General features: G+C 34.7%; 2 protein-coding genes and 1 pseudogene across 2 annotated transcripts; 2 read left to right on the top strand and 1 right to left on the bottom strand.

Annotated features, from left to right (window-relative positions):
• Window positions 1–8,217: 8,217 nt before the first annotated feature.
• LOC111626867 lies at window positions 8,218–9,288 on the bottom strand (annotated as a pseudogene).
• An 8,687-nt stretch (window positions 9,289–17,975) lies between these two features.
• LOC111626866 lies at window positions 17,976–18,698 on the top strand. The gene has a single exon (XM_023370390.1). It carries the CDS (start codon window positions 17,976–17,978, stop codon window positions 18,696–18,698), a length of 723 nt encoding a protein of 240 aa, XP_023226158.1.
• Window positions 18,699–23,173: 4,475 nt separating this feature from the next.
• Window positions 23,174–25,979, top strand: LOC111626861 (piggyBac transposable element-derived protein 4-like; the record flags this gene model as incomplete). The annotated part of the gene is made up of 1 exon (XM_023370384.1): window positions 23,174–25,979. A coding segment is annotated over exon 1 (918 nt), but the record flags the coding sequence as incomplete, so codon positions are not given.
• Window positions 25,980–25,982: the final 3 nt, after the last annotated feature.

The following is a 25,982-nucleotide window of genomic DNA, read 5'->3' as shown; positions in this document are numbered from 1 at the left end:
AAATTCATTGATTGATACAACCTATCACTGAGTCGTTTGGCTAGTAAGTGTTGTCGATGTAAAATTCAATGTATACGGAAAATTTTAGAATTTTCTGCTTTCAATAAGATAATAAATCCACGCTGTCTACCTATCATTGCTGGAGCTCCATCAGTAGCACAAGCAAGAATGTTAGAAATTGGTATATTATTCTCATCAAGAAATGTTTTCACAACATTAAAAATAGACAAACCTTTAGTATCAGTAGTTAAAGATTTTGCAAATAACATTTCCTCAATGATTTTGTCATTTTTAATGTATCGCACATATGCCAGTAATATTGCTTCATTATTGCGAACTATACTTTCATCCAATTGTAACGTAAATTCTGTGTTTTGAAGATCTTCACAAAGCTGTTCTTCAACGTCATTAGCCATCTCATCAATTCGTCTGGAAACAGTATCGTTGCTTAAAGGAATGGAAGAAATTATACTGTTTGGATTTAATGTAGTCATATTGCTTAAAATTTCTTGAACAGCTGGAATTATTAATTTTTCCTTGATATTATGAGGCTTGTCACATTTTGCTATTAACAATGAAATTTTGTAATAATAATAATGAAGTCTTCAGTATGGGAATCAGTCAGGACAGAATGTTGTTTAGTCTTCGTTAACTTTAAGTATGAAAATGCCAATTCCCATAGGTATGTAGATCCGAAACAAGAATAAATATATTCGCTACATTTGATGATACTGGGATATTTTTCTCGGTTGACGTATTTCCAAAAATCTTCTTCAAATTTTCTGGCTTGTAAGATTAAATCAGTTTGTAAAATTATAATTTCATTTTCTAATGCCTTTTGCTTCATATGATATATGTCTGAAATTTTTTGGTTAATGCGTTTCACACTTAAATCTTTTTTAAAAGGAAAAGATATAAATTCCACAATTTTTTTAATTTTTTCAAAATCTTGGAATCTTACCTCAAAATCTTCAATTACTTTTTGGATTTCCGTCACGTATTTGTCGATCTTATAATTAATATTTTTATGTTTTTGTATGTTATCCGCCATATTTGGAAAATGATTCAGATTATTTTGTTGCAAATCTTCTATTAGTAAAATAAATTTTGTTTTATATGCATCTATGCAGCTGATCATATCAATTACTGTTTTATTTTTACCTTGTAATTCTAAATTTAAATGACTTAATATTGAAGTAAAATCGGTAAGAAATGCTAAATCACTAAGCCAAGTTTCATCATTTAAATTTTCACATTTTCCATCTTGTTGGTGAAGAAAATTATTATTTCAGGCAATAAATCACGAAATCGTTGCAGAAATTTACCTCTGCTTAGTCATCTAACATCGGTATGTAGTAATAATTCAGGTTGGCCTTCATCAAGCTGCAGTTGAAAGAGATGCCGTTTGAGAGAACTTCCTCGAATTGAATTTACAATTTTAAACGCTATGTCCATTACCTCTTTTGTGTTTAGTCTCTTGCTGGCTAACACTTGCTGGTGAATTATGCAGTGGTAGCTCAAAAAGGCTGGGAATTCATCTTCATTTTGACATAGGGCTATAAATCCATTTATGCGACCTATCATTGCAGCTGCGCCATCCGTTGTTATTGAAACTAATTTAAAAAGTGGTACTTTCAAATCCTTGAGCAAGTTTTTAAAGGCTTTGAATATATCTACCCCTCTAGTCCTTTCTTTCAAAAAAATCATACCCAACAATTCTTCTTTACATGTAAAATCTTTAAAAACTATACGAATGAAAACAAGTAATTGTGCTGTATCACTTATATCTGTCGATTCATCACATTGAAGGGAAAAACAAGAACATCTATTAATATCGTTATATAACTGTTCTTTTACATTTCCACTCATTTTCTCAATTCGTCGCATCACAGTGTTTTGAGACAGTTGTAGCTCTTGAATTGCAGCAATAATTTCACTCTTGTTCTTAAAATCGTTCAAAAGTAAGTAGATAGGTAAGAAAAGCCACAATTTAATTTAAAACATAAAGAAAAGGTACTTACATTTTAAACAGAAGAAAAATTGAAATTCAACGTTGTCACTTTTGGAAACCACCATTTTATTCTTCTTCTCTCTACTATATCTGGAACTACTCTCTCCATCCCTCTTCCCGCTTTTCTTTTTTCGGTTTTATGACCCTTTGTCTACATTTCTTATTTCCCTTTTACAACTGTTCGCAAATGGATTGCACATGGAACGACTAAACTGCAACTGAGGGAGGATGCGGAGGTCCGATATCACTACAGTTGCGTTGCGCGTTATGTCCACGTGTTGCGTTCCGTTACAAGTGTAACACATTAAGTCAAGACATCGCAAGCGATCGACCAAAATTGGCTTCGCGATCGACCGGTCGATCACGATCGACTTGTTGGCCACCCCTGTTATATAACATAACCGTGTTTTCGTATGTCTTGTTTACTCGATCTAGACCTGAGGAGGAATTGGACTACACCGAACAGTGCTTATTTTTGGATTACAGATACTAATTAACATTGTAATATATAAAAAAAACCTAAACTACGCTACTCACCCGTTGCTTGTCCCTCGAAAAGTTCGTCGCCGAGAAATTCATGCTTGTCGACAATGGCATTGCACGCGTTCTTAACGAGCGAATTTATGCAAATGAGTTGCCTACGTCACAAATACATTTTTCTATTAACGCAAGCGTAACGTATTATTGCTTTTCGTATTCGTGAATGTATAAGTATCGATCGATTGTATTGTAATAAATCGTTCGGAATGTCTTCGGACGAAACGGGTAAATATATGCCGGCCGAATAACGTTCGCCAGCCCCTTCCCGACGACAGCTCGGACACAGTGGTTGTTTTTTCCTTCGCGATCGAAGGTCACGGGTTGGGTTTAACTCCGTTACGTCTCCGTTGACGACTTAAGTCGTCACGCTAACATAACGTTACGAAAAATGTAAATTTAATAAAATTGCCTTACATAATAAGTACATATATAACAATTATAAAATAATAAAAAATATAACAATTTATAATTTTTATTTATTTGTTTATAATTGAAATTACAAAATATTTATCGCCGAAGACAGAAAATAAAAAGTTTACCGAAATATTGTGTAGTCGAAGTGAATTAAAATTGATGTAATGAATAATATGATATGATTGCGAATCTGAAACAAACAATCACAACGAATTACTTATAAACAGGCGAACAGTACGGCAAGAGACGACCGAATCGGGTTACGTAAACACTATTTTACTAGCTTATACTAGGTTGTTATATATATATATATATGTTTGTTAAGGTAGGAAAATCATTCATTTTAAATAAAACAATACTATTGTGTTCAAGATTTGGTAAATTTTTCCTTATCGGTGGGTTTCTGCATTTACATTTATTTCTAAAACATTACGAAGGAGGTACTAAAAAGTTCAATTGGGCATATTATTATTATTATTATTTTCATCGAATACGGTTTTGTTATACTTCTCTATAAATGTTATGGAGAATATTACGATTGAAATATTAGGATATGAATATATTATAAGCTGTATTTCAAACTGATATTGTTTCCAGTGTTTTAATCAGCAATGACGAGGCTGCCTTGCATTTCTTGGCATTTAATTGTAGGATTTTTATATCGTTCCCCAAAATAGCAGTTCCTTGAGAATTCAGTGTATTGTTGATCATCAGAGTATTAAGACTTGTATTATTACACCCCATAATCTGTTTGTTTTATTTTTTGTATTTTAAGTTTTTGCCGAGATTGACATTGTGAGCTGTAAGCATTATGGTTTGTTGGTATCTTTTTCATTGGTGGTTGATCTTTGTTAAATTTCATGCAATTGATTCAACTCGGTGTTGTGTGCAATTCACTGCATTCCCCATACCTATGTCCCTTAGAACAATGACTGCAGTGTATGTCTTCAGAACAATCTTTGGCATAATGGTTAAATCCTGCACATTTGAAGCATCTACCTATAGGAACATAGTTGTCAGTTTTGACATTAGCCCAATCGAGGGCAATGTGCTTGTGATTAACCATAATGTTCCTAATGTTATAAGTGACCGACAGTATTATATGCCTACAATTCTCGCGTGCCTTGCCTCTAATAATAGTTGTACTAAGTCTACAGTTGTTGAAAAACTCTTCTTTCTCCATAGTATCCCATATATTATTTAATAACAAAAACAAAAACACTGAGTTCAGCGTTTTTTTTTTTTATCGCTAGTACTTTCAACGAGCTTATTGTCGTCGTCTTCAGGCGAATACAGATATTTACCAAAAAATTTAAACAAAAAATAATCGAATACAAAATAGAACACATAAGATAAGTTGAATATTTAAGATATTAAGAAAGAAAGTTAAGATATTATTTTGCTTGTAAATTGTATCTACAATTTGTTCATCTTTCACTGTTTTTGGTACGTTCAATAGTATCACACGCGGTCTTCTTTCTTCTGTGTGAGATCCGAAAGGCCCTGGGTCTAATTTATGAATTTTTATTAATAAGGGTAAAATATCGACACAAAATATTACTTCATTTTTGTGAAAAACTAGTGTTTTAGACGTGGGAAAAACCCAGATAACAAATGTTATTTCCTTTCATAGAAGAGAACATCCTCTGACTTTCCCCTATCTGGTTAAAAATCTCGCTCAGATGGGAAATGGTTACCCCTCATTCATCCCCCTTTCGTCCGTTCTCACGAAAGAGTTACTGGACGATGATTGGTCGAAATTCAGGCGATATAAGGGAAATCTAGTCCGAATTCGGAGTTCTTCGACAGATCCGAAGCATCCAAACTCCACGCAGTTTCCTCCTGATGGCCAACGCCCTAAACGGAGTCCGATAGACTAAGTCCCGAGTCTACACTTAGAAGAAGTGATATCTTTATATTTTGTGCACGAATTGATCTCCCGTACGAAAGTAATATGAACTCTATCTACAAGGTGTCCTCTACCTACAGAAACGAAGACGACGACAACTAACAGGTCGTATGTTTAGAATCATTTTGTGAGCTCTCTCTCTCGAACGCGCATTAGCATAGGTTAAGTCGTAACCTCTAGCTTGTCGTTAAATCGTTGTTATCGATTATTTGTATTCGTTTGTTTGGATTTATTAAATTTACTCTTGTTTTATTTTATAAGAATGTCTCCTCAATTTATTCCGAATCAGATCGCAAACGCGTGTTAATCCGTGTAAAATAAGATTGATTAACTGGTGTCAAGGAATCCTGACGGACGTCTGAACTTCTCGTTTAGATCATTTTAAAATACGCTCTCCTATGTAAACTTTTTACGATCGGATCTTACGATTCGAAACTCGGAGAACTATTCTCACGGAATAGGCCGATTAAGTGGTACTAACGAATTAGTGTACCCCCGGCTGATCTCACATGTGACATGACATTTAACTTTATTATTTATAGTTTTGATCTCGTCTATCGCTTTTTTAAGTTTTATTCCGTCTGAATGGCTTCCCACTCTGAAACACGCTCCGTTATTTTTAACTCTTCTAATATTTTTTACATTGACACTGATTTCAGCTGGTTTTATCTCTTTCGTTATTGTGGATACTATTGTGTCTATATGTGGCTGTTCTTCTGTCACTTTCTCTGTAGGGTACACTAAAACAGCATGATTGCCTCCTGTACCTTCATTAACTAGCTTAGAAGATAATGATTTGGTAATGTTTTTAGTTGTATCACTTGGTTTGTTATTTATTTTAACGGCTTGAGCGTAGGTTTTAGCTGGTACCTCTGTTGTTGCTTGTTGCGTTACCTTCCCTTCATGTAACATTTTGATTACACTCATGGCCTCGTGTAGACATCCAAAGAGGCGCGTTGTGTAATCCCGTATTTTAAGTCTTTGTTTTATTTTAATACCCATTTTAGAATGTTCGGGGCAAACATCCATGACATGGCCAAGGATCACCCTGGCTTCACACATAATGTTGTCTTCAATAGGTGTCGATTTGTCCTGCTGCACCACAGGGGATTGGATAGGAGTTGGTAATGGCGATCGTTCTTCTTATGGCTCAATGATAACAGTGGAGTTCATTGAAAAAGAGCTATCTGAGTCTATTTGTTGAGAGAAGTCATCCATTACGGAAAGAAATGGGGAAATCCCTAACCAAAACACCCAATAATTTAATCAACAAACTAAAAGGCTAATTGAATGTCCAATGGAAGACAATGAAGTTAGCAGTAGCCTTAGGAGATTGGTGAAATACAAGATATAATATAAAAAATGAAAGTGATAATACTAAATTAANAAGCAAAAGCTTATGTGCACAGTGTGGAACTGAAGGTTACAATAGCACTGAATGTAAAAGTACTGCACAGTGTGTGAACTGTAAAGATGCCCATCCTGCCTATTCTCTTTGCCCTGCATGGCAAAGAGAAAAGGACATTTAACGGGTGAAAAACGTATCATACCCAGAGGCCCATTGCATGGTCACTCCAAGTGCACCATTGCAGCAAAAGACATTTGTTAGTGTGTTGAAATCCACTAAGACATGTGGGGGTTCAAACAGATATTTCTGTATCCCCAAGTGAATCTCTTACTCGCCATGCAAAATGCTTATTGATCCCATCTGTGTAATCAGAAGAAAAGGAGAACACAAAGACCAAAACCTCTGTAACTAAAACGGGAGTAACAACCAGAAATGTGGGTTCTAAAAAAGCCAGTAAGAACCCACTTAACAAAGGGTGAAAGCAGCCCTCACCAAAGTCTCAAAACAATCAGACGCTGAATCTATGAGTGAGTTTTCTGACATATCTGATGAAGAGCCTTATATGGAGATTTCAAAACCAAAGTCACCTCCAAAACAGAAACCGCCTGTTAAATTAAAGAGGGATACCCTCGCAAAGAATGCTTTNTGCAGGCATAGCTGAGAGTCTATTTATAGCACTTATTTGTAAAGGGTTAGTTTCGGTTTCGACGGTGTGGGAACATTCGCAGGAAAAAGTTCCTCGTCACATCTCCATACCAATATAAATCATTTTAAAATGGTTTCTATTTGAAATTGTTTATTCTTATATGGTATTTGCAATCATGTGTTTGGCTTATAGCCTAAAAACGCCCTATGTATTAAAAAAATTATTTTTGTGAATTTAGCAGTTTTATTTTTAGATAACTGATATAAATTAAGAAAAAAAGACACTTTGTTAATCTTTATTTAAAACGGTGAACAAATAGAACTTAGACGTGTATAAAATTTCTTTAATTTATAATGGTTGATTTTTTTCACAGCAATTTCTGGCTGGATGACTTAAGACTATGGTGTCTCATTTCCTGGTCTTTTGCTTGTCCAGGGATTCTGGGATAAAAGTGAACTGCAGTGTTGCCACAATAAAATTTCAAAATGTACTGAAGCTCCTTCAAAAAATGTACTATTTTCCTTCAAAATGTTCTATTTCTATGAATACTTTGTTTATGTGTGTATATGTTATAGGTGTGTATATTATATGTGTGCCTATATATATATACTTTCAATCTGCCACATAAGCACTTCATTAAGTTAAATAAAAGATTAGTAAGACAAAACTTTCGTTAATAAAGCTAGCAAAAACAACTCTACAGGTATAAAAAAATACACATCTTACCTTACAAGTTAAACAGACATATTACGTCGTCTACATCTTCATTCTCTTCTGTTTCCGTTTCCTGGATAGCTGTTGGGGAAGTTTCTTTAAGTTCTGGAATCCAATCATAACGTTTTGGGTTTTTAATAACTCTTTTGAAAGCAGTAAAGCATTACAAGTGTCAACCTGAAGTCTATTGCAAAGCTTTGTCTTAATTAAATTAAGTTGTGAGAAAACTTTCCACACAAGCACTGGAGTGGGGAAGACTCAACAAACTTGTTGAAAGCTTTCCAAGTATTGGAAACATCACATCTCCATTGTCATCTTTAATTGTATTTACTTCATACCAGAAAGTTTCTAGGTTTTCAACTGCACAACTGATTAACTTATCACAAATTTCAGGCAGCAGTTGCCATTCTCTGTTCAGATCTTCATACTCATGTTCAGGTACAATATTAGGAAAATGTGTTGCCAGGTTTACAACTGACCTAACATTTCCAGACAAAGCAATTTTTGGCTCCAACTTTGCAATTTCCTGCAAGATCAAATCACCAAAAGGAAATTCATTTTTAATTTCTGCACTTAAAACAATATAGAAAGACTGAATGCTTGAGAGAAATAGCTTCATGTCTTTTTCAGGGAATTTATTCTTTGCAATCTGAACTTTGCACATTGCACCAAGATATAATGTTTCTAATGGTTGAAAATATCGTGAATTTTGAGTGTCTATTTTGTTCAGTGATGTTGAATCTACATACTCTTTTTTTCAGATAGTTGCGCAAAATTGTTTTAAACAGAGAAGATATGTTTGCCAGAAGTGATGTAATACATGGCTTCTCACTTTGAAAATGAAGGTTCATTTTGCTGATGACTTCCAAAATGTAAGATAAAAAATGTAAATACAACTTATTAAAGGGATTTTGTAAATCTTTCAGTAACAACTGTGCTGTATGTATGTTATCTTCCACAGCAGCTGCTGTAAAATAAACAGTGAGTGCATTCCATTGTTTTAAGGTTCTGTTGACTACTGTCTGCCAGGATAGCCATCTTGTCTGAGACAAACGTAACAATTGATGAGGTTGGCCGTCTATAAATTTTTGAAATTCACTAAGTTCATTGATCCTCTTGGAGCTATGAGCAAAGTAAGTGTATATATTTCTTACCAAGTCTTCATTGTCCGTGGAAGTTTGTTGCAAGCCTGCGACACACATAAGCTAAAAGAATGGCATACACATCCAAGAAAAATATTTGCATTGTCCTTTTTAATTAACGCTTTCACACCACCAGATTCACCCATTATCACAGAGGCATTGTCCGCACCAAATCCAATCATATTTTGTTTAGGAATATTTAAATTTACCAAAAGTTCCATCATTGAATGATAGATAGCTTCAGAAGTTGCTTGATGAACTTGCAACAGACCAATTCCTTGCTTTTCCACAAGAGTTGTCAAAATACCTAGCAATCACTGCCAAGCATTTGGTGGAGGAGATATCAGTCATTTTGTCAATTATTAAGGAAAATTTCACATTTTGTAACACTGAAGCCATTTCTTAGCAGCTTTTCTCAGATAATTTTTCTTTAACGAGCTATGTTGTTTTCGTTCGGCCTACTTTTAGGTCTTTGGCAATATTTGAATCATGACACACAGACTGGATAAGTTTAGGAAGATGTTCCATAATTTTTATTGGAAGATTATGCTCTACACAAAACATAGCTAATTTCAGCTCAGCTTCTAATTTTTGTTGTTGGTTTGATTTTCTTTGAAAAGCTTCTAGTAGGTCCGCTGATTTTACTGTTTCCAGGCTCTTCATTGCTTGTTTGTGTTTTGTATTGGCGGCATATCGTCAAAGGTGACAAACATTTCCAGATATGGTTTTTTGACATACTACACAAAATACTTTTTTGGGGTAAACTGTAGATCGTCTTAGCCAAGTCTTAAATTCTCTCATTTGTAGCCACTTGTCACTAAAATTCTGAAAATAATTTTTTCCTTTTTTCTTCAGTTTTCATATAAAGTGATACAAACAGTGATATTTTTTAGTAAAAAGGACTATTAGTAATACAATTTGTGTAACAATGAACAAATAATGCATGTTGTGACACGATCTACTCGCAAATAAAACAAATGTGCCCGCGGTGTCACTACTGCACCCACTGCAATGAGACAGGTCGTAACCTGTCACCTGAGAAACACACACATATTTCGCCAAATATTCGGTGCTTTGGCCGAGAGCGTAGCCGAATATTTGGTATTCAGCAAAATCACTATTCGTGGCATCACTAGTATTTAGTACTTAATGCTGCGTGTTTAGTTGTAAAGTGGCTCTCCAAATTTGACTTCTTGTTAGGTGTGAACTTATCCTGACAAATAAAACAAGTTGGAAGGCCATTTAATTTTTGAATAAATGTGAGTTTTGGTTCATTCAACTTTATCTTCACAGTTTTCATCTTCCATTTTTCTTTGCTTCTTCTTTGTAGCTATGTCAAATAGGCACCTAAAAAATGTTTCATTTTATAATAATAATGTCACCAACACAAAATAATTACAATTTTTAAATTGATGACAAAAATACCTGTAGGATTTGCAGAGTAACGGTTAACTACTGGTTTTTGGAGGGATTTTGTTGTATGTAGTTTTACTTTTGTGTCGTACTTATTTATAGATTTACACAGCAAAATCAATGGAAACTTCGGATAAGGAAAACTTAAAAAATTAGTCAAGACACTGCCACATTTGGTGATTATATAAATCCTGTAATGAAGTCTATTTTTAGAACAAATTTGTTTTGAAAATTCCACCAAGCTACATGTGTTACACATTACAAATGAAAATGTGGACTGTTACAGTTTTTTAACATTAAAAAAATATCCAGAAACGGTTTAATCAAGTTCTACTTTTAAAAAATGAAAAATGTTATAAGGAGCATTTGAAATCTTTTGTTGCTGGCATGAATTTAAGTAGAAATGAATATTATACTGTGCTGCCTTTTGAAGATTTGACCATCTTGACAGATGAAAGTGGTAATTGTCAAAAATTTAATTATTGGCCGACGAGGATATGGAAGTGTGTTTTTCCCAGGAAAAACAAATGTTACTGGCCTTCATTTAGATAAGATAGTTCACTTTGGAAGAAGGATGATTATGGCAGTGTTCAGCAAGCTTTTTGTGTTCAAGGTACACCTACCAAATCAAAAAATTTTAGAGGTACACCAAAGAAAAAAAACCAATGTTTATTTAATATTTATTTATTATAAAAACTCAGTGCAATGTTTAATGAGAAATGTGAGCCTGCTTAACTGAGCACAGGCGATCAAAATTTGGAACACTCGTTGATAAGGCTGCTCTCATTTCTTGGTTGATTGTCCTCAGGCGTTCTCTTTTTCTTGATTTAATTGTAGTGAGAGTCAAAAACCCCAATTCGCTGAAGTAGGTCGTGGCAAATGGTAAGAGAATTGCAGTAGCATGCTTTGAAAGCAGTGGATATTCATTTTTTATTTGTAGCCAAAAATGTGCTAGCTCTGTTTCGGAAAATTTTAGTTTTAATGTCTGATCAGTTTTTAGCTCCATGAATTCTTCTTGCTCGTTTATCGGTAGGTGTCCAATGGAAATGCTATCTGAGAATGGATTTCATACCCAGTCCATAAGTTGCAGGTCACACTTAGGAAAATAAGAGTTCATTTTTTCTCCTAATAGCTCCAAGTGTTTCACTATCAAAGCCTGCACTTTTTTCTTGAATCGGCAGCCATGACATTTGGGAACATTTCATTACTACCATTGGTAGTGTGGCTGATACATAACATCAAATTAGCACGAAAGCTTTCAAACTTGTCCAATAACATTAAAATATTAGAATTCCTGCCTTGCAGTTTTTTGTTAAGCTCATTTAAATTGGCGAATATATCTGTTAGATATGGAAGTTTTGATATCCATTCTTCTTTTTTAAACAGAGAAACAAAATCTGAACCCTGGGCCTCTAAAAACGTTTGGGTCTCATTTTTTAGCTCATAAATTCGAGAAAGCACTTTTTCGTGAGAAAGCCATTGTACTTCTGTATGAAACAGAAGTGACTGATGATCTACCCCCATTTCCTGGCACACTGCATTAAACAGACAAGAGTTCAGCTGTCGCGACTTGATGTAATTGACAATTTTGACGACGACTTGTAGGACAGACAACAATTCATCAGGCAGAGTCTTCACTATCAGTGCTTTTCTGTGTCCCCTTGATGTGGGTTCCTGTCCGTGGTGAGGGGAACTCCCAGAGATGGTTTAGAAACTTTTGTTTACCATCCCTGGGATCTGAACGCCCACCCACATGTTTGCCGTGCGTGGTGTCCCGTATGCCGGAAAGGGGGATCCTGGTAGTTGAGGGGCAATATAATGTCCCCAACACACTGCTTTGGCCCCTGCTTCAGATAAACGGGCGGCTCAAATCAGGCTTTGTTTGAGTCAATCGGCTGGTCGTTGAGTCATTCTTGACCGCGGCCTGGAGTCAACTGATTGATGCAGACTGGGTGGACACGTCAACAAGATGTGCTTTTCTTGACTGCATTGTGAGGGTATAGCTCCTGGGAAACCCTGGTGTGATGGTCTATGGCAGGGGTCGGCAGTTTGTCAAGTGAGAAGAGCCAAATTGTCATGAAAACAGGATAACAAAAGTACCAGAGAGCCGCATGTTAATATACAATTTAATAATTATAGTCGTTTTATGTTTTGTTCTAAAAATAGATTAAATTAACGTGTCAAAAAACTATGAAACGTCCCGGAGAACAAAAGTATCGTGTTGTCCTGACTATTAACCGGGTATAAACGCCATGTAGCTGGCCAGTTTTGGCGAGGCACAAACCCACGACTGTATTCGGAATGGAACTGCTTGACAGAATCTTCTGAATTTCAAAATCAGAATTTATAATTTCAATTATAGGCTTTCTTGTATGGCATCTGTAGCAGTGGCTCTGGTGGCTAGTCGGCAAAACTTTGTGGCCAATAGATTTCGAAGTTAACATTGTGCCCACAAATAGTGGCACACTCAGGATTAAATCTTGAGGGAGCCGAATTAAACGGAAAAAAAATTTTAATGCCAATTTACTAAAATTTCCACCTTATGTGACTGTTAATTCAAAAGTTGTATAGAAATAGAAATCATGACACAGTATAAATGAAAAGAAATATTAATTAGGAAACGATTGTTGGAAAATATTTTTGTATTTCTTTTCTTTTTATTTGAAGGGTGTCAAGTACAGTATCTTTGCCTCCCTGTGGGTGCGCTACTGAAATAGAGAATTTATGATGTTCCAAATGTTCTTGAAGAATTGTTGTGGCTACTTAATTTTTTAATGCTGCAAATTATCTATACAGTTTAATGACTCAGAAGTTTTTAAAGATATTTTCCCTTAATTCGAAAATAAATATCTTATATTACACTACATATAACTATTGCTTTATTTCGTTTATATTTGCATTTTTAAGTAATATCTAATTACATGTAGAGGAATGACCCCGCTTAATGACCACTGACTACAATTACCGCATTTACAACTGATATAAATTTTCTATTATGTTTGTACGAAATGCTGCAATTAAATGTTATTTTTATCACCATATCATTGAAATATCATGTAATTAACCTGTCAAAAACAATGTGAACTAACTATTTTACATATTCAACATTGATTTTCAGCAATTAAAGTCTTGGTAGATATATACATTGGTTATTTATTTTCATATGTTTTACTGAGGTAAATATTTTTAAAATTATTTCTTTCAAATATACTCTTCCTTTTTAATTATTTTAATTAATTATTCATTTATACTACATATTCTCTATATCATTTCTATATCGCCACAATTACAATACGAAGGATCGTATTTCAAAGTTAAACATATACAGTAGACCCCCTATAACACTGTAGATAATTCCGTGCTATATGAATTTCATATTGTACGGGTCACTTAGAGTAAAATCTAAGTGACTCGTAAACATGGAATTCATATAACACGGAATTATCTACACTGTTATAGAGGTGGTCTACTGTATTCAATTTGAACTCCAAGCATGCCTGAGTTGATCGTTCTACATTGCTGCTTGACCCGGACAGGTAGCTCACCTGTCCCAAGACTCTGCAAGAAGTGGAGTGAACCAGACCGCATTGGCCAGCTCCACTACGTATTTCACATAAAACTAAACTGGCCCGATTTTGGAAACAATCGTCTATATTGGTCAATGGAAACAATTGATTTAATTGGTAAAATAAATTACACACATCGGGATGATCTAAGGCTGCGAGACCATTACAATTGAGAATTGGCAATGCAGCATGCGACCGTAAATTCAACAGACATGAATATATCAGATAATTTCGGACATTTCTCATTACCTTCAGTTGATAATATATTTGGTGTTACTGCTTGAATCTTATTTACAGTAAAGTAATTTACATCATCTCTATAATATAAATTGATAAATCAAAAAATAAATAAATAAGAAGTTCACACAGAATTCGAAAATAACGTTTATTAATTTAGTCAATTTAAATACATTAAATTAAATATATTAATTAGGAAATTATAAACGTTTAATTAGACGTCAATTTGAAAATCATCATTTAATTTGATATGTTCAAAATTTACAGATAATCATTATTAAATTTGATTAGAAATTTTCAAATTTTATTGTAATATAATTTTTTAGTTATTAATTAATCACATTAATTTTTTGGTTTAATGCAAGGAAAAATGATAAATGTCATTCTTCTGAGAATTTGCATCACAACGTTCAAATGTTTCGGAGGTTCCTGAAAAAAAGTATAAATATTTTAATAAATGAAAATTAATATAAAACAAAATATTCTAAGCATAAAAATGATTACCTAAAATTTCCACCTTATGTGACCGTTAATTCAAAAGTTGTATAGAAATAGAAATCACGACACAGTATAAATGAAAAGAAATATTAATTAGGAAACGATTTTTGGAAAATATTTTTGTATTTTTTTTCTTTTTATTTGAAGGGTGTCAAGTACAGTATCTTTGCCTTCCTGTGGGTGCGCTACTGAAATACTTGTCATGAAAAACATTTTAAAATGTTTATTCACAAAATCTCAAATAATTTAAATTAATAAGTTAATTATAAATTTTGTTTAATATAAATGATATTTGCAACAGTATTTCACGTTCATTACAAATTTGGAAATGTTAATTTTATAAAATAAATATTTATTATATTAAATTACAGATATTATATATAAATGTCGACAAAAGTAGAAATAACGAATGATTTTCTTACATTTTAACAGATTCCGAAATGATTTCTGCTCCAACGAAACTTTTATCTTCGTCGTTTTTTGTTTCCTGGATTTGAATTTTGTTTGTCAAATTTTCAGTTTTATTCTTTGTTAGTTCTTTGTTTTCTTCCTCGCTTTCTTTTGTAAAACAAAGTCAATCTTATTGTTAAAAAATTTCTCTTGAAATTTCTATTGAATCTATAAACTGCTATATCAAACACGTTAAAATATAATTGAGATTGGGTTTGACANTTCAACATTGATTTTCAGCAATTAAAGTCTTGGTAGATATATACATTGGTTATTTATTTTCATATGTTTTACTGAGGTAAATATTTTTAAAATTATTTCTTTCAAATATACTCTTCCTTTTTAATTATTTTAATTAATTATTCATTTATACTACATATTCTCTATATCATTTCTATATCGCCACAATTACAATACGAAGGATCGTATTTCAAAGTTAAACATATACAGTAGACCCCCTATAACACTGTAGATAATTCCGTGCTATATGAATTTCATATTGTACGGGTCACTTAGAGTAAAATCTAAGTGACTCGTAAACATGGAATTCATATAACACGGAATTATCTACACTGTTATAGAGGTGGTCTACTGTATTCAATTTGAACTCCAAGCATGCCTGAGTTGATCGTTCTACATTGCTGCTTGACCCGGACAGGTAGCTCACCTGTCCCAAGACTCTGCAAGAAGTGGAGTGAACCAGACCGCATTGGCCAGCTCCACTACGTATTTCACATAAAACTAAACTGGCCCGATTTTGGAAACAATCGTCTATATTGGTCAATGGAAACAATTGATTTAATTGGTAAAATAAATTACACACATCGGGATGATCTAAGGCTGCGAGACCATTACAATTGAGAATTGGCAATGCAGCATGCGACCGTAAATTCAACAGACATGAATATATCAGATAATTTCGGACATTTCTCATTACCTTCAGTTGATAATATATTTGGTGTTACTGCTTGAATCTTATTTACAGTAAAGTAATTTACATCATCTCTATAATATAAATTGATAAATCAAAAAATAAATAAATAAGAAGTTCACACAGAATTCGAAAATAACGTTTATTAATTTAGTCAATTTAAATACATTAAATTAAATATATTAATTAGGAAATTATAAACGTTTAATTAGACGTCAATTTGAAAATCATCATTTAATTTGATATGTTCAAAATTTACAGATAATCATTATTAAATTTGATTAGAAATTTTCAAATTTTATTGTAATATAATTTTTTAGTTATTAATTAATCACATTAATTTTTTGGTTTAATGCAAGGAAAAATGATAAATGTCATTCTTCTGAGAATTTGCATCACAACGTTCAAATGTTTCGGAGGTTCCTGAAAAAAAGTATAAATATTTTAATAAATGAAAATTAATATAAAACAAAATATTCTAAGCATAAAAATGATTACCTAAAATTTCCACCTTATGTGACCGTTAATTCAAAAGTTGTATAGAAATAGAAATCACGACACAGTATAAATGAAAAGAAATATTAATTAGGAAACGATTTTTGGAAAATATTTTTGTATTTTTTTTCTTTTTATTTGAAGGGTGTCAAGTACAGTATCTTTGCCTTCCTGTGGGTGCGCTACTGAAATACTTGTCATGAAAAACATTTTAAAATGTTTATTCACAAAATCTCAAATAATTTAAATTAATAAGTTAATTATAAATTTTGTTTAATATAAATGATATTTGCAACAGTATTTCACGTTCATTACAAATTTGGAAATGTTAATTTTATAAAATAAATATTTATTATATTAAATTACAGATATTATATATAAATGTCGACAAAAGTAGAAATAACGAATGATTTTCTTACATTTTAACAGATTCCGAAATGATTTCTGCTCCAACGAAACTTTTATCTTCGTCGTTTTTTGTTTCCTGGATTTGAATTTTGTTTGTCAAATTTTCAGTTTTATTCTTTGTTAGTTCTTTGTTTTCTTCCTCGCTTTCTTTTGTAAAACAAAGTCAATCTTATTGTTAAAAAATTTCTCTTGAAATTTCTATTGAATCTATAAACTGCTATATCAAACACGTTAAAATATAATTGAGATTGGGTTTGACAATGTATTGAAACTTGTCAGAACTGTGCTTTATGCCTAACAACATAATATTATTATTTTTAAAGTAAACTATTCTGGAAATTTGAGAATTCTTCGCATATTAAGACAATGTTTAGTTATAATACAAATGAACAAAAGCATCAAATAGATTACCTTCTTTACATTTTATCACTCGAATAGTTTCCTCGCCATTGCCAGGTGTTATCATTTTATCTTTGTTTGATGGATCGCATGTTTAAATATTTACATAAATTGTTGATTTAAATACATCACCAATGCACTTTTTGTTGACTATATAATTTGATACGTCAATTTCAGTATTGACCTCATCAGATATTTCATTGGAATGAATGTCATTATCATCTTCACTTATTATAATACTTGTTTCTCAACAGTAAATTTCATTTGTGGTACTTGGAAATATTTGAAATTCCTTCAATGCAACCATATATATGGCAACCAGTAAATTTGAATATAAAACGACTTATAATGCAACTTCGTCTAAACAAATATTCGCTGTATGTCAATAATACTTCCCCTCGATGTGGGTTCCTGTCCGTGGTGAGGGGACCTCCCAGAGATGGTTTAGTAACTTATCTTTACCATCCCTGGGATCTGAACGCCCACCCACGTGTTTGCCGTGCGTGGTGTCCCGTATGCCGGAAAGGGGGATCCTGGTAGTTGAGGGGCAACATAACGTCCCCAACACACTGCTTTGGCCCCTGCTTCGGATAAACGGGAGGCTCAAATCAGACTCCATTTGAGTCAATCGGCTGGTCGTTGAGTCATTCTTGACCTCGGCTTGGAGTCAACCGATCGATGCAGACCGGGCGGACATGTCAGACAAGATGTGCTCTTCTTGACTGCATTGTGAGGGTATAGCTCCTGGGAAACCCTGGTGTGACGGTCTATGGGAGTCTCCCATGTGACGGCATCCCCTTGTTGGGCCCCATGGTGGGTGGGGTCACTGGGAGCTGAATATTTAAATTATAATTATGGATTCCAAAAATTCCAAACATCCTGAAGCATCAATATCAAAGACCAAAGAAAAGACCTCCAGCCCACCTGCTTACTTAATAGTGCACGCAACTGGAGAAAAACCCCTCGCTAAGTGTTCTCCTTTTTTGATTCAAAAGTTATTCGAATCAACCATCGGGCATCTAAAAAACATACAAAAATTGAGGTCAGGGGACCTACTAGTAGAAACAGCCTCCCCTCAACAAACAACAAAGCTTTCGACAATGAAGACTCTCGGAGACATGGGAATATTAGTCACACCACACAGAAGTTTGAACTCATCACGTGGTGTGATATCTGAGTACGATTTGATGTCTGAAGACGAATCAGACATTCAGACCGGCCTGTTGGACCAAGGTGTCACTTCTGTCCGACGCATCTCGATTCGTCGAGACGGCAAGTTGATACCCACAAAACATTTAATTCTCACATTTGACAACTCGACATTGCCATCCTTCCTTACGGCAGAATACCTGCGCTGCCCAGTTCATCCGTATATTCCAAATCTGCTGCGTTGCTTCAAATTCCAGCGATTTGGACATTCCCAGACTTCCTGCCGAAGCAAAAGCTTATGTGCACAGTGTGGAACTGAAGGTTACAATAGCACTGAATGTAAAAGTACTGCACAGTGTGTGAACTGTAAAGATGCCCATCCTGCCTATTCTCTTTGCCCTGCATGGCAAAGAGAAAAGGACATTTAACGGGTGAAAAACGTATCATACCCAGAGGCCCATTGCATGGTCACTCCAAGTGCACCATTGCAGCAAAAGACATTTGTTAGTGTGTTGAAATCCACTAAGACATGTGGGGGTTCAAACAGATATTTCTGTATCCCCAAGTGAATCTCTTACTCGCCATGCAAAATGCTTATTGATCCCATCTGTGTAATCAGAAGAAAAGGAGAACACAAAGACCAAAACCTCTGTAACTAAAACGGGAGTAACAACCAGAAATGTGGGTTCTAAAAAAGCCAGTAAGAACCCACTTAACAAAGGGTGAAAGCAGCCCTCACCAAAGTCTCAAAACAATCAGACGCTGAATCTATGAGTGAGTTTTCTGACATATCTGATGAAGAGCCTTATATGGAGATTTCAAAACCAAAGTCACCTCCAAAACAGAAACCGCCTGTTAAATTAAAGAGGGATACCCTCGCAAAGAATGCTTTTTCAAACACATAATGGATTATAAAATAATCCAATGGAACTGTCGTGGCTTCCGCAACAACTTCTGTGACATTAAACACTTGACATCATCTATCTCATCTTTCTGCTTGGCACTCCAGGAAACCCATCTAAAACCTGGAGAAAATATTCCTCTCAAAGGATTCAATCTCTACCGCAAGGATGATGATAGCCACAACCGAGCCAGTGGAGGAGTGGCTATTCTGGTTTCCAATCGAATCCCATCTTTGCTGGTACAAATAACCACTGATTTACAAGCTGTGGGAGTCACAATTTCTATTGGAGTAACTGTCACAGTTTGCACTATATACTTGCCACCAGATGTCAGAGTCAAGGAGGATGAATTGGATGCCTTGGTTGAACAGCTGCCAACTCCATTCCTTTTACTGGGTGGTTTCAATGGCTGCAATTTTATGTGGGGCAGTCCCGACATTAATCGTCAAGCCAGAGCCATTGAACGACTCATAGGCAATCAGCAAATGTATTTACTTAATACTGGAGATGTGACATACTTCCATGCCCCAACAAGAACTTTCACTGCCATTGATCTCTCATTAGCAACTCCAAATCTGTTTCCAGCATTTTCATGGGAGGTTGGATCTAATCCACCCTCTAGTGACCACTTCCCAATATTTCTAAGATATCAAGGCAGAGAAAGCTGTGAAACAGCTTGTCCACCATGCTGGAAACTGGAAACGGCAGATTGGCCTGGATTCTCCTCTTTGGCTAACATCACTGAGAAAATGGTCAATACTGCTGATATCAATGACGCAGTTGAAGTTGTCACTTCCAGTATTATTCAGGCAGCTGAGAAAACAATGGGAAAGACATCAACTAGATACCCAAAGCATCCGAAACCATGGTGGGATCAGAATTGTGAGGCAGCATTTAAAGCACAAAAGAAAGCATGGGGAATTTTTAGAAGGTACCCCACTGCTAGAAATTTAGCTGCTTTTCGAAAGGCAAATGCCAGAAGAATAAGAAGGCAAAGCCAAGGGGATTCTTGGAGGAAGTATGTTTCTAGCATAACATCTTTCACTAGCTCAAAAGCAGTCTGGGATAAAATCCATAAACTCAATGGGAAATATGCTTCTCACTTTCTGTCAATGCTGGAAAAGAATGGCACAATAATCAGCGATATACAGGGTATTGCTGGGTGAAACGTTTTCTTCTTCATCTAGCAATATTATGTATTCAAGGAATTTTCATCTTTATAAAGCCCAAAGTGAAAAAATATTTAAACTTTCATTCCTTATCTAATGAGGAATATAATGTGTTATTCACCAGCATAGAACTACATACAGCAATGTTTTGTTTGGAGAATACTGCTGTAGGCCCAGATAAAATCCACTACAGCATGATTAAAAATTTTTCAAACAATTCTCTTTGTAATGTTCTGAATCTGTTTAACAGAATATGGACAGAACATACTTTTCCTGACTCTTGGAGGCTATCTATCATTATTCCCATTCCAAATCAGGTAAAGATCACAAGAATCCCTCTAATTACAGACCAATTTCTGTGACGAGTTGTTTATGTAAAGTTTTTGAGAGAATGGTAAACAAACGTCTAATGTATCTCTTAGAGAAAAAGGAATACTTTTCACCACATCAGAGTGGTTTTTGGTAGGAACAGAAGTACTACTGATAACCTGGTAAACCTTGAAACATCTATACGCAAAGCATTTGTTCGACGACAGCACTTAGTCTCTGTGTTTTTTGACATAGAGAAGGCTTATGATCGCTGTTGGCAATACTTTGTGATCTGTACGAATTCGAATTGCGAGGTAATTTGCCAATTTTTATAAAAAACTTTTTACAAAATTGAAAATTCCATGTCAGGATGGGCAACACTTTATCTAGGCCTTTCATGCAAGAAGGTGTTCCTCAAGGTTCTATTTTGAGCGTGACTTTATTCTTAATCAAAATCAACAGCATAGCTAACTGTCGAAACACTCTTTGTATGTGGATGACTTTCAGATCTTCTGCCAGTCTAGTAACATGAGTTTCATTGAGAGACAACTGCAAACATCCCTAAATCGCATATGTGATTGGTCCAAGACTAATGGCTTAACATTTAATGCAGCGAAGGCATGGTTTGCACCTGGATCTAGAAATTTATCTAAATGTGGATAAAATTCCAATGGTGAATGAAGCTAAGTTTTTGGATGTTTCTTTCGACGAAAAACTGACATTTTTGCCACACTTGTGCAACCTGAAGAGTAGATGTCTAAAATCTGTAAAGTTTTAAAGTTACTATGCTGCTTATTTTGGGGAGCAGACAAAGTTTCTATGCTCAGGATTTATAGGGCCCTTGTCTGCCCTAAGCTGGACTATGTTTGCATTGTTTATGGCTCTGCTTGAGAATCTACTCTTCGGATTCTGGATCCAATCCACTTTCAAGCACTGCGTTTGGGCACTGGTGCTTTTCGAACTTCTGTACAAAGTTCGTATGTAGATGCTTATGAGCCTCCACTGTCTCTTAGGAGAGAACAGCTGTTTCTTTTCTATTATATAAAACAAAAATCTGTTACTAAACCTTCAGTTGATTGTACAGTATTAGATGCTCAGCTGAAAAGGTTATTTGAAGCTCGTCCAAGTAGTGTCTGTACATTTGCCATAAGAATGGAGGATATGAGCAGCAGGATTGATCTGAACACAGGCAACATTTCACAGCTAGAGGTTTATAGTATAACACCTTGGTCAACTCCTGTGATAAATGTTGACCTTAGCTTAAAGCAATTTCCAAAGGAATTTATCCCAGACTACGTCTACAGACATCACTTTGCAGAAATTCAACGCTGTGACAGGAATTTAATTTCTATTTATACAGATGGATCTAAATCTGATGATTACGTTGGCTCAGCCTTCGTCTGCCAGGATGAAATCATGGAAGGCTAAATAAATAGCATGCAACTCTGCAAAAAAAAATGGAAGAATTCAATGCAATTTGTTCTGCCATGATTTCATCCTGGCAGAACAAATTGCATTGAATTCTTCCATTCTTTTTGGCAGAGTTGCATGCTATTTATTTAGCCTTAAAGTATATAAATAGGAAATGTCATCGTTGCTGTGTGATTTACACTGACTCAGTTAGTGCACTTCAGGCTTTGATCTTATGTGAACCTAGTTCTCACTCCATAGTGATTAAAATTCGTAAACTGTTTTGCCATCTTATTGCGAGTAATTTTTCTGTAAAATTTTGTTGGGTCCCAGGCCATGTAGGTATAAAAGGAAATGAAGAAGCTGACGCAGCTGCAAAGGCAGCTAGTNTTTGGGGAGCAGACAAAGTTTCTATGCTCAGGATTTATAGGGCCCTTGTCTGCCCTAAGCTGGACTATGTTTGCATTGTTTATGGCTCTGCTTGAGAATCTACTCTTCGGATTCTGGATCCAATCCACTTTCAAGCACTGCGTTTGGGCACTGGTGCTTTTCGAACTTCTGTACAAAGTTCGTATGTAGATGCTTATGAGCCTCCACTGTCTCTTAGGAGAGAACAGCTGTTTCTTTTCTATTATATAAAACAAAAATCTGTTACTAAACCTTCAGTTGATTGTACAGTATTAGATGCTCAGCTGAAAAGGTTATTTGAAGCTCGTCCAAGTAGTGTCTGTACATTTGCCATAAGAATGGAGGATATGAGCAGCAGGATTGATCTGAACACAGGCAACATTTCACAGCTAGAGGTTTATAGTATAACACCTTGGTCAACTCCTGTGATAAATGTTGATATTAGCTTAAAGCAATTTCCAAAGGAATTTATCCCAGACTACGTCTACAGACATCACTTTGCAGAAATTCAACGCTGTGACAGGAATTTAATTTCTATTTATACAGATGGATCTAAATCTGATGATTACGTTGGCTCAGCCTTCGTCTGCCAGGATGAAATCATGGAAGGCTAAATAAATAGCATGCAACTCTGCAAAAAAAAATGGAAGAATTCAATGCAATTTGTTCTGCCATGATTTCATCCTGGCAGAACAAATTGCATTGAATTCTTCCATTCTTTTTGGCAGAGTTGCATGCTATTTATTTAGCCTTAAAGTATATAAATAGGAAATGTCATCGTTGCTGTGTGATTTACACTGACTCAGTTAGTGCACTTCAGGCTTTGATCTTATGTGAACCTAGTTCTCACTCCATAGTGATTAAAATTCGTAAACTGTTTTGCCATCTTATTGCGAGTAATTTTTCTGTAAAATTTTGTTGGGTCCCAGGCCATGTAGGTATAAAAGGAAATGAAGAAGCTGACGCAGCTGCAAAGGCAGCTAGTCCTTCACAGCATATAATGTGTATTGAAGGAGGTGATTTGAAGCTAGTTGTTAAAAAACGACTAGTAGAGAGATGGCAAAATGTGTGGAATGCACAAATCCACAATAAACTATACGAGATCAAACTTACGATAGAAAATTGGACATGTAACAAACAGTATGACAGGCAATCTGAAGTTATTCTTAGTTGTTTGAGAATTGGGCATACTCGGTTGACTCATCAATACCTTTTGAAGGATGAAGAGCAACCAGTATGCCAGTATTGCAACTGCTCTCTAAGTGTTAAACACACACTGCTTGATTCCTCTGCCTTTGAGAACAGTCGTAGACAGCATTTTGGAAATGCAAGTTTGAAAGAGATTCTGGGCTAGAGACCAAATCATTATAATGTATTGGACTTTTTAAAAGTCATTAATATGTATAAAGAAATTTAATTAATTATTTATTCATATATTTATTTCATTTTCGCATGTTGTTGTCTGTTTGTACTTACTATGTGTATATTTATTTTCGTGTTGTTGTTTATTTATTTAGTTATTATTGTCATATGTTAGTTATTTATCATGTTTAAAATTTTTTAACCATTTGCCCTGGTGCAGAATAGCCTATATGGCTTTTGTGCCAATAAACAAAAATCAACCAACCAATCAATTAACCAGTTTATCGAAAGATTTTCATGTATATTATGCAATAAATATTTTAGTAGAAAAATATATTTTATTTATATTTTTTTTACGTTTATTTATGTATCAAAGCATTTATGTAGAATCTTTTGAACATCTGCAAGTAATTAGCAATTTTCAGATGGGGAACCAGCAATAAAATAGTTGATTGGAAATGTTTATTGTCCTGTATGTACAAAGTTTTCTGAAAATGGAGTTTTCAATTGTTACCATTTATGACTGCAATAAAAGATGCCAGATGATGGTTCTTAGGATTTCTGACCCTTTGTTTTTCTTTGAACAATTCTGTAATTTTTCTCACTCATAGTTCTGCTCTTGAGTTGTTTAGTGTGCTTATTTTGTGTTGAAAATTTTGAAATATTTTTGTGTGCTTTTTTCACTCGTGTTGTTGCTACTTATCAAGTAAGTTACTTATCATTATAATACTTTAGGAAAATTGTTTTCTCGTGCATAATATAAAAGAACGGATTTTAGATAATTTATTTTGTTGGCAGAATGTCTTCTGATTCGGATAACGAATATATCCCAGGATCATCAAGTGGGTCTGAGGGGAGTTGGTCTAGTGCAGTTAGTGGGCTGACGGGATCGGATGTAAGCGAATAGGAAATGGATGTGGCATCCACATCAAGTACAAAAAGCTGGTGCCTAATAGATATGAACAATCTATTTTCGGCTCCTCCGCGTTTTCCTTTTGTGGGAAATCCCGGAATGACAGTAGACGTTGGGAATACGGGTGACCCTTTGGATTATTTCCAATTGTTTTTTAATATAAATATTATCAATAATATTGTTGATGAAACAAATAGATTTCATTCTCAACGGCCACAAACATCACGCAGTAACTAGACACCACTTACTGCAGAATAATTTTTTCTGTTCATTAGTATATGTATATTACAAGGTATTATAAAAAAACCCGAGGAGAGGATGTATTGGACGAAAGACGCCAAATTACACATTCTGTTTTTTGGCAGAGTAATTTCGAAAAATAGATTTAGAGATATAAAAAGAAATTTACATTTCATAAATAATGACACTTATAACCCAGACACACACCCCAATCCTAAAGTGCACAAAATTTGGCTGATAATTGTAGACCTAAATTCAAAATTTTTGCGATTTTATATACCGGAAAGAGACATATCCATCGATGAGAGTTTGTTGCTATACAAGGGTCGTCTTTCTCGTTTTGGTGTGAAATTTTGTAAGTTATGTGAATCTTTATCAGGATATTTATATAAATTTCTGATTTATACTGGCAAATCAACTACATTGGATGATAAGTATAAAAATATGCCAGTCAGTTCACTGATTGTGCTAACGTTAATTGATTCGTTGTTAGATAAGGGCTATTGTCTAACAACAGATAGATTTTACTCTTTACCACAGTTGGCGGATTATCTTGTCACGTGCAAAACGGATTTTTATGGAACCGTACGCACAATAAGACGAGAGATTTTGCCAGTAATCCATAGGCAAAAATTGGAAAAGGGAGAAACAATCACTTTCCAGAGAAGTAAACTAATGGTTATGAAGTGGCAGGACAAGCAAAGTGTAGCTTTACTGTCTACAGTCTACAATCCTGCCATGGTAACTACACGAACACATGCCGGTAAGTCTGTTGTAAAGCCACAGCTCATTGTCGACTACAATGACACAATGGGGGGTGTTGACCTGTTAGATCAACATTTCCATGACTATGCAGTGGTGAGAAAAGGTGGGAAGAAGTACTATAGAAAAATATTTTTTCATTTAGTAGATTTTTGTATATACAATTCTTTTGTGATGTACAAGAAAAATGGTGGCCAAAAAACAAATTTACAATTTCGACTGACTCTTATTGATAGA

This window comes from Centruroides sculpturatus, unplaced genomic scaffold, assembly GCF_000671375.1.
Source record: "Centruroides sculpturatus isolate CEXI.00-Female unplaced genomic scaffold, Cexi_2.0 scaffold547, whole genome shotgun sequence".
NCBI lineage: Eukaryota > Metazoa > Arthropoda > Arachnida > Scorpiones > Buthidae > Centruroides > Centruroides sculpturatus.
Note: the sequence above shows the minus strand (reverse complement) of the source record. Positions and strands in the feature narration are given on the sequence as shown.

Bases quoted from the DNA above. Each gene is read 5' to 3' on its own strand.
- LOC111626866 (XM_023370390.1), top strand. From the start codon at position 17,976: ATGGATTCCAAAAATTCCAAACATCCTGAAGCATCAATATCAAAGACC.